Raw genomic sequence first — 9787 nt, 5'->3', positions numbered from 1 at the left:
AAAAAAAAAAAAATCTTTTGTAGCTCAAAAATTGGAGGCCCAATTGGACTGTTTTTAGCATTTTAAGCATTTTCGGGCAAACGCACAATAAAAACAATTTTTTTTTGCACTAATTATCCGTTTTCAGATCTATAGGGGAGGATGGGGCAAAACGGCCCCCCTTCAATCGTCAATATTTTCCGATTCAATAATCCGATTGGGATGAGTTAGAGCTCGTTTTGAAGAATGAAAAATTATCTTCAAAATGAAGTTGAAACTGGGAATTTTCACTGGGAATAAATGACGAAATAATTCAGTTTCCTCGAAAAATTCTGTAAAGTCACTATATGCTCTAATTACCGAACTTACGCTTGTCTGTTATTAAACTGTTGATACCTAGATGGTCTGACATCACAAACCTAAGCAACCCCCTTTCTCCGTTTCATCATAAACTGCAGCCTCTCCTCCTCACTAATCGTGTAACGTAATATTTGAATGCCTCTTCAACACATTTTTGGCATTCCTGCCGTAAGGCAGGAATTCGCGGACGCGCAACGGCCGTCATGACAAAAAATAATGTTCATCACCTGGCCGAAAAAAAAATTTTATGCCACTCATGCCTGAAACCGGCTGGATTACACACTCGACGCTTCGCATCTCGTGTCTAATTCAGCCGGTTTCAGGCTTCGTGACATAAAATTTTGTTCAGTACTTGTTGGGAAATTTCGTCCTTAACGTGTGTGGTTACATCACTCGCCTTCGGCTCATGCTGTAAACCCCACACACGTTAAAGACGAAATTGCCCCACACGTGCTGAAATATACTATTTTGTGATTGGAAAGAGTTTGCTACAAAAGAAGGTTTCTTAATAAATTCCTCTAAAGCTCGTTCTTCTAAAGATATTTCCAAAATACTCTACACTCAACTTATTAACGCAATTTCTTTTTTGCCACTTCACTAATTCCAGTGATAACAATAACACTTGAATAACCATTTAAATATTAATCATATAATGCAGAGCACATACGAAGGAAAATTATCGGTTCGTATTCTCTGTCATGATAATGTTAAGAATAAAATAAAATTGAAAAAATTGAAAACACTGTAATGAGAGAATTTTTTCTCGTGGATGTGTGGATTCCAGCTTGGGGTAATGCAACGCCAGTGCCATCGGCAACAAATATCACAATGAATGCTACGATGAAACCACCAACGGCGAGTTTAAATTTCAATCCACCGTTAAATCTGACCGCGCCATTGTCGACGAGTGAAACGAGCTCGAGTTTTCAACTGCAAAAGCCACCAGTTGGTAATAAACGTGGCAAACACTGATACAAGTGTAATGCGCTGAGTCCGATGCATTGATTGATGGATTGGAATTGATCTGATGCGCAAATAGGAAACAGATGCCTTGAGAGGGAATTGAATTTCATTCAATTCCCGTGAAGATGGATGAAACACTGTGGATTGTTGTTCTCTCCACGCGAGGGAATCGAGTCGACAGTTCTCAATGATTTTCTGGAATTATTCCACTATCCGATGTTTGAGATCGTTAAGGCGATGTGACTCGCAATCGTGGTTATATCATTGATTTTTTGTGTAATAAAGTAATTTTTTAATTAATCATTGAACATGTTTTTGTAACAAAGACGTTTATTCTCGCCGATAGAATACTGAATTAGATTAAACACCATTTTTTTGTTGTTTTCGTAGAAAATTCGGTTAGAAAAAGTTGGTTGAGGTGGGAGTGGTTAGAGTGCACCCACTTGGAGGATCGGGATCAATAGCCTAAACGCATCTTGGATGTATGAACTGGCATTGGTCGCCTGGAACAAAAAAAATACAATTTATTCTGGAAATATGTTCGGTTGGGAGGGGTTCGGGAAAAAATGTCAAATATCCTATGAAAAAGGTCTCTTGATATTGTGCACCCAGAGAAATGACATTTTAATTAAATAACACTTTTCATTTTCAATTTTTGTATCACTCAAATTATATGAATATTTTCGCTAGTTATCGGTTTTGTACGTTCAAAGATTTAATTTTATTGAGGCATATGGCTTTCTTATAATTCAAAAGGCCTAAAAAAATTTGTTAAATTTTTTTCAAATTTTATTACGCCCACAGCGTCAACTTTTTAGTTATTTATCGCCCACTCATGGACCCTAAATAATGAATTTTGGAATGGAAAAATTAAAAAATGAGAAATTGGACGAAATTTTTTTAAACAAAATTTGAAGAAAATTATTTTGGGTAGAATGGGTCCGAGTCCCAGTCTAATTTTTAAATGTTTCGTAAAAATAGTCACTTTGGGTAAGCGAAGAAAAAAATCTTCAATCGAGATAGGGGAAGGGGGTACCACGTACAATTTTCTAGTTTTTTGGTGATTTTAAAGCATTTGCGACGATGTGAGCTCATTGGTACCATGCTCAGTTGGAAGAACGGAAAATTTTCATCGGAAATACATATTGAAAATCCAAAAAAAAATTGACCTCTACTGAGGCGCAAAATTTTAAGTTTCTTTCGAAGTAAGAGGTGTTAAAAGAATGAAGTCAAGTGATCGTTATTTAGTAAAATAATTTGCATGCGAATATGTTATCCATTTTTTTCAACGCTCCTATTTGTAAAAGAATATAGATGGGGAGGGGTAAAATGGACACTTTTGACTTTTTTTGGAATATCCATGGAATGTTCAATTCTTCATGAAATGGAATAATTTTCTTCTTCAATTGAAAGAACAATTCTTTCCTTTTGTGATGAGCTTAGACTGAACTCAATTGATAAATCTGTTTCTGAGTTATGAATATTTAAGAAAAAGTCAAAAGTATCCATTTTACCCCACCCTCCCATCCTTCAAGGAATGAATTATAATTACCTCCAGGAAAATTGTAGTAATATCATCAGACTCCTTGGGCTTCCCCTCCCCATTTTTATTCCTCGCATTGAGGCACTTTGAAAATGAACTCGCCGCGGTGCCGATCTGGCCGGATAAAATTTTCGTCAACTGCACAAGAGCATCTGCCTCATTAACAGTACTACGACGCTCCTTCACCAATAGAAGTTCAGCCGTTTTGTGGAATCTCTCGACTGAGTAAGCTGTGAGTCTCGCCAGTGTCGATATCGCGTTTTGAAATACTTCTTTGTCCGTTACAGTTGACTCTGGGCTCGATACTTCTGTCAAATATATCTTAGTTTCTTCCCAAATCTGTAAAAAAACAAAGACGAACTTTCGACTCAATTCTTATTCGTTTATTAAGTATAGATTTATATGGGTCATTGAAGGCAAAATGTCAAGTGATCTTTTTCGTAGATAATTTCTTCCGCTCTAAAAGAGCCTTCAACCATTTTGTATCAACCACGGAGTAACTGTCTTAAATATTTTTTAAAGATCTTTTCTACTTCGATGTCATTTCAGGACAAAATGTCGAAAAACCATTTGTGTAGGAAATTTTCTCACCCTTATAAAAAGCCTTCTGACATTTTCTCCTAAAATTTATACCTAATCATCACAGAATAGATTTATTCTGATATTAACGCCTGGGTGGATTATCTTTCGAACGTTTCTCGATTGTTTTTCCACCTTCATAATGTAAAATATATCACAATTTCCATTGCATTTTACATCACGCGGGAGTCTCTAAAATGATGATTGTACAATCAAAAAAAGTAGAAAAAAATGAACATTTTTAAAGAGCGTTTTTAATAAAAATTAAGAAATAAGTCCGATAGAGAGAAAATAGTGAATGGATAATTTATCATGGTAACTAAGGTTCTGACGGATATTGATTACTGTGACAAATGACCTAACAGCCATTAGATACATGAAATTATTAATTTGCAATTTTCTCCCTGTTGGGTTTATTTCCCAATATTATTCAAAAAAGCCCTTTGAAAACGTTCAGTTTCATTTCAACGTTTTTTAAAATGAGCAATCATATTTTTTGGAGACTCCAGGGTTATGTAAAACTGAATAGCAATTGGAGATCATTTTAGATTATCAAAATAAAAAAAACAAGATCGCGTTCTAAAGATAATCCACCTGGGCCTTATTCATGAATTTTCTCCTTCTGTTTTCTATTTTTTTTTAATTCATTTTTACTTCGATTTCAAGATGAAATGTCGAAAGATCCTCTTTGTAAACGAAATTGTCATTAACAAAAAATATCCTCTGACATCATCTCCTAGAATCAATCAGTGTCGAAATAACTATAATTTATACAGATTTAATGACAATTTGACTTCTACGGATTATAATGTTATCATGTCAATGACCTCTTTTAATTCCCCATAATGAATGCTAACACCCAGATCAGCACAAGCGGACTTGATCGTCTCCTCGGAATCTCCTTCCTTATCATCTTCATCCTCCTCCCCGAGATCACAGAGTTCCTTCACCTCCTCGAGTGTCTCTTGTACAGACATCATTTCGTCAGCTTCCAAAGTAACCAACTTGTGTTCTATCTTCATGCTTATCTGTTTCGACAGCATCTCAAGTGCCTCCAGATGCACGAGGCCCTGAGCATCGTCGAAGAGGATTTCGAATGTTTTGGTCATTTGACTGTTTTCGACTGTATTCTCGCCAGATTCAGCCTTTTCTTTAGCTTCTCTGAGAATTTGGGAGAGAATTGGCTTCTTGACCTCATTCTTGAAGAAGGCTCGTTTCTTTTTTAGCCCTGGGTCACCCTCTTGGAGAACCTCCATGGTTTTCTTTCCGATTGTTTCTAGAGTACCTAGACCTCCTGTAATCACTTTGGTTCCTGTCGATTCGACTAATTTCGTGATTGAGGAAACTCCGGACATCCAACTTCCTAAACCGAATCCTATTTGGGATTGAGGTTCTTCAGGTGTTGAAGGTTTTTCCTCTAAAAACATCATTATTAATCCAATTAACTTTTTTAACACACAAATTTCGGGGGCCAGTAGTGCAATCAAAATAGTGGAAAGTAAGATTTTTTGTCGAGTGACGATAAAAAATGCGTGCACAACAGATTTGCAGTTTTTTTTTTGAAAATACATTTGAGGAGAAATGTTTCCGAGAAATTTATGATCAGATTTTTTACGAAAATTTCTTGTATTGTAAGGACAATCTGTAGACATTTCATCATAGAATTAATAGTTTTATAAATAATCGTAAAATTAAAAATGATTTTATAGTTTCAACTGAAATATACTTTTAAGAACCTTTTCCAGAGCCAATTCCGAATAAATTATTCAATAATTAAATTCCCATTGTGAAAAACTATATTGAAACCATTCATTTTTCCTGCATTATTATTGAGATAAAAATAAATAAAAGTGAGAAACGGTAAGGTTTTACTATTCTGCCATCCATGGAAAATAATTTTTTCTAGTATTTCACACGTTTGTAACTGAAAAATGGATCATTTAGGTACCAAAGTTGAGGGTGGAAAATTGAAAAACTTGAAAACAAGTGGAAAATTGTTCGTGTATTGAATATACACGTATACATGCAATCAAGTATAGTGATTTTTGCTAATAAATTAGCAAGATGCTTCCGAATGGTTATTTTGCACAACATTTCCTTCTATCATGTATAATGCATTGTTTATTTCATTTTATTAAATTGAATATGATTTATTTTTTACTAAGTTTGTCAGATTTTCAACTTAGTTGAATGTTATCATCATCATTATTCTTATAATCCCTTTCTTCTTCTGTACAACCAATTGTCCTTTTTATAATTTTATCTCTGTCCTCGACCCTTCGATAAAATGTTAATAGATAAATGTTATTTATACAAAATTGAATGAATTTGAAACGTCACATTTGAAGAAATCATCAAAAAGCTCACTTTCAAGGAAATTCATTAACATTTCGAAATTTTCAACATTCATCATAAAAATCAAAGCAACTAATATCGCTATCGTAATCATCTTTCAACCTCGATTTAATGGCATTAAAACAAACATTTTAAGCTATGATTAAATTCATTTGAAGCATGATATCCAAAGATATCCCAGGAATTCTGTTTTTCAAAAAATACGAAATTTTTGGAAATTTTCGAATAAATCAAAATAACGATTATCGCTATCGCTTTCATCTTCGAACTCGGTGAAAAGGGCATCCAAATATATTTTTTAAGCCATCATTCAATCAATTTAGAATATTTTTTTTAATTATCGTGAAAAAAAAATTTTTGCAAAATTTAAATTTTTTTTTAAATTAATAAATGAATTAAATTTTACTAAATGACGACTGATAGGGCTCAACAATACCTACATTTGAGGGAAAAGATTCAATTCTATCGATTCATTAGCGAACAATCGAAGAAAAATTTGTTTATATACGTACATACGTACAGACACGGTCTAAAAATTGCATTTTCGGACTTTTTGGATTCTACTGGGTCAATATAACATAAGAAACCTAAAACTTAAATTTGAACCATTACAATGCTTTAATTTATCAAGATTTTGTAGGTCATGAGATTTTGCAAATTTTTTGAGATTCAATTCCAGCCATTTCCCCATCGTGAATCCTGGGTAACGCCAAGGGCTGGTAAAGTGTATTAGACCTTATCCTGCCATTAAAGACAGAATTTCATATGTATAAACTGTAAAAATCTACATGATAAATTATAATAAATTGTTGCCTTATGAGGCGGAGATGGGTAGTGAGTCCGTACGTCTGTATGAGCATATAAACTTGAACTTATATGTCTCATAGAGGTTGAAAATGAGTCAAATTTGAGCCAAAGTTATCCAGCTCATTCACAGTGATATCTCTCTCATTTTCAAAACGCGTTTTTGAATAATACTGGGAAATCAAGCCAATAGGGAGGAAAATGCAAATTAATAATTTGATGTATCTAATGGCTGTTCGGTCGTCATTTGTCATAGTAGTCAATGGTTGTCAGATCCTTAGCTACTATGATAAATTATTCATGTACTATTTCCTCTCTATCGAACTTATTTCCTAGCCTTTATTAAAAACGCTCTTTGAAAATGTTCAGTTTTTGTTTCTTCTTTTTTTGATTGTACAATCATAATTGTTCGGGATTCCCGCGTGATGTAAAATCCAATGGAAATTGTGATATATTTTACATTATGAAGATGGAAAAACAATCGAGATAACGTTCGAAAGATAATGGAGCTGAAACTAGCAGAATATTCGTCAGCCGAAAATTCAATTTAGGGGATATTTAAGTGTAGGAGAGTCAACTAATCATATGTACAAATCAGTAGTGAAGTGGTAAACTGAGATAAGTCGACTTATCTCCCAGTTGAGTTTTTGAGGAATATTTCCGAATCTAAGGGAGATAGCGAAATTTTCGTAATTACATTTGTTGTAGCACTCAATCGGCTCCACAAAAAAGGTTATAACAAAAATTTTGCTATCTTCCTTAGATTCCGATATATTGATTGAGAACTGGTCAATAGTCAAAATTGACTTATCTCCTTTTACCACTTCGCTACTGAAATGTTTTTTAAATGCGAAAGACTTTGTATATTACTTAAAAACATTTACACACCCCTAGATTTGCCTAAGACAAATCTTCCGCTGTCGAATCTTTCCCTAGTTTGAGCTTCATCGAAAAATAATCCACTCGATCCATAAATTTAAATTAAATTACTATACCAATTTCATAATATTATACTACCATATCATCTGGTACCATGAATTTTTCACATATTGAGACCTTATACGTTTTATTCCTGTTAATCACAGCGTGAGGCCTATATTCATATAACGCATCTTGGACCCCTAAAATTCATACTCCAACATTTTGGTTCCTGGACTATTCCATTCCAAAAATTCCAAAAATTCATGCAAGTTCCCTATTGTTAAGAATTCATCATCCCCTGCCCCAACTTAAAAACCTAAAATAATCACCTTTCGCCTCCACCGCCTCAGCACTCCCCACGAGCTCCTCAGGGTCAGGCACCCCCATGCTCTCCTCCAGCATCGACAGCCCCTGCGAGACATGGCTTGTCAAAGTAGAAACCCCAACACTGGCAGTGGTCAGCAACGAAGAGCCCCAGCTCCCCCAGCCGCCCCACCCCCCAGCCTCCTCCTGCTTCTCCGCCAGTTTGTCCAGCACCGCCTTGGCCTCAGCCTTCCCCTCCACCTTGCTCACTTCCTCATCGCCAAAGGTCTCCCACCCATCCCCCACACCCCCCACCGTCCCCTGGAAAACCTCCTTAAAACTCTTATTGGACTTCAGCTCCTCAGGGACATCATCAAACTCAGGAGAATCCTTGCCCTTCGTCACCCAGCTGCTCCTACTTTGGCTCTCGTTCTGAAGGATCTTCGTTGCCTCATCGTCGTCGACCTCCCAGCACTCCTGGATCATCGGGGGCTCCTTGCCAGCCTCGATGGCCCTTCTTCGTATGTCCTCAGGGGTGAAAATGTCCTCAGGGGGTGGACGAGGCCTCTCTTCAGGTATTTTCACCCCCAGTTTCTTGGCACCCAGTCCCACTGGCTTCGAGGGCTTCTCCTTGCGCTGTTTTTCGGGTCTTTGATGTCTTCTACTCGATGGAATTACATCTTCATTCTCTTTTTCCACAGACAATTCCACTTTTCCCTCATTAATTGATTGTTTTTTAGCTGGTGCAGGAGTTGAATCACTCTTTTTTTCACTAATGTCATCGGTTTTATCAGTTCTATCCGAAGTTAAACTGGTTTTTTCTCTGGCAGAAAGTGTCGATTCGTTGCTTTTGGAGTTCTGGGATGGATTTAGGCCCTTTTCGGATGATTTTTTGGAGCTGTTGGACTCCTCTGATTCTCTCAGTTCTTCGGACAGGTTCTTCCCCCCTGGAACAGCTGTTCCTGCCCTGCGGGAACCTGTGGAGATGTTGGACGCCCAGGATTTGTTCTCGGAGCCTGAACCACACTCGTCATCGTCACTGTCGGAGTCCACCACTGAGTTAAAACGTTTTGGGGTTCTCTGGGGTCTCGATGGCCTCGGGGCGTCCCGGAACTCTATCTCCTCGTCGGCACTCTCAAAGTCGTCGCTGTCGGACGTTGCCATTGTATTTTGGATTTTCTTGTGGCAATTTTCAGGGGGTTTATCCTAGGGTGATCACTACGTCGCTCGTTTCGGGCGGGTGATGTGGGATTTAAGGGGTAATTGGTCCGCAAATTTGGTTAGGGGAATGAGTTTCGAGTGGTTTTGATGGTTCGAATGAATTCTTGCCGATTTTGTTTCACTTCTTCACATTTTCAGTGTGTTATGACGTACTTATGACAAACATTGGGATCACGTGGGCAGACATTGTTCGTTGACTCGCGAGGTCGTCGTCGTGGCGTTTCGGTGCTTTTGCGCATGCGCCGGGGGTAACCAGGAGCGGAGAGGGAATTACCCTGGTTGGCCTTTGGTTTTTAAAAAACTAGATCTATGCGCGCGCTTTCGCGCACTTATCTTTTTGTTGTGAAAATGAAGAAATCGAATTTATTAAACTTCATATACTCATAGATGTTTTATAAATATTGATAATGACTTAAAGAGAATTAAGAGAATGAAGAGAATGAAGAGTGAAGCATCAATGAATAATTTTTAATCTTCGATTAATTCTTTTTTTTTACTTTTTAAAATAATCTGATTAAAATCTGTAATTGTAGAAAAATCAGGGGAGGGTTATGAATTAATTTTCTAGAAAACCGAAAAAATTTCTTGAATTCTTCGGAAAATTTCACAGTTTTCCAGATAACCGTAGATCACAGATTTTTCTTGAATTATTTGGGAAACCGAAGAATTTTCGTGAATTTTGTAGAGTTTAGAATTTATGTATGAAAATCTGAAAAGCAAGAATTGATCATTTTGGCGTGTGATAAATATGAAAAAATT

The 9787-nt window shown here is 36.5% G+C and overlaps 2 protein-coding genes across 3 annotated transcripts in view; one reads left to right on the top strand and one right to left on the bottom strand.

Annotated features, from left to right (window-relative positions):
• LOC107039957 (probable nucleoporin Nup58) overlaps positions 1-1610 on the top strand; it is a 14091-nt gene extending 12481 nt beyond the window's left edge. The window contains exon 7 of one of the 2 annotated variants that reach the window (XM_015259834.2): positions 1124-1610. In XM_015259834.2, the coding sequence (XP_015115320.1) occupies positions 1124-1311 (188 nt within the window). In that variant the 3' untranslated portion in view covers positions 1312-1610. The remainder of the gene's footprint in view (positions 1-1123) is intronic. The other variant, XM_015259836.1, reaches the window with a different exon arrangement.
• Positions 1600-9225, bottom strand: LOC107039956 (protein FAM114A2). The gene is made up of 4 exons (XM_015259833.2): positions 7834-9225; positions 4252-4841; positions 2855-3184; positions 1600-1805 (listed from the first exon to the last, which is right to left on the bottom strand). Exons 1-4 carry the CDS (start codon positions 8969-8971, stop codon positions 1731-1733), a joined length of 2133 nt encoding a protein of 710 aa, XP_015115319.1. The 5' UTR covers positions 8972-9225; the 3' UTR covers positions 1600-1730.
• Between the last annotated feature and the right edge of the window lie 562 nt (positions 9226-9787).

This window comes from Diachasma alloeum, unplaced genomic scaffold, assembly GCF_001412515.2.
Source record: "Diachasma alloeum isolate Michigan unplaced genomic scaffold, Dall2.0 Dall_scaffold_00313, whole genome shotgun sequence".
In the NCBI taxonomy this organism is placed as follows: Eukaryota; Metazoa; Arthropoda; class Insecta; order Hymenoptera; family Braconidae; genus Diachasma; species Diachasma alloeum.
This window is presented reverse-complemented; position numbering and strand designations above follow the sequence as displayed.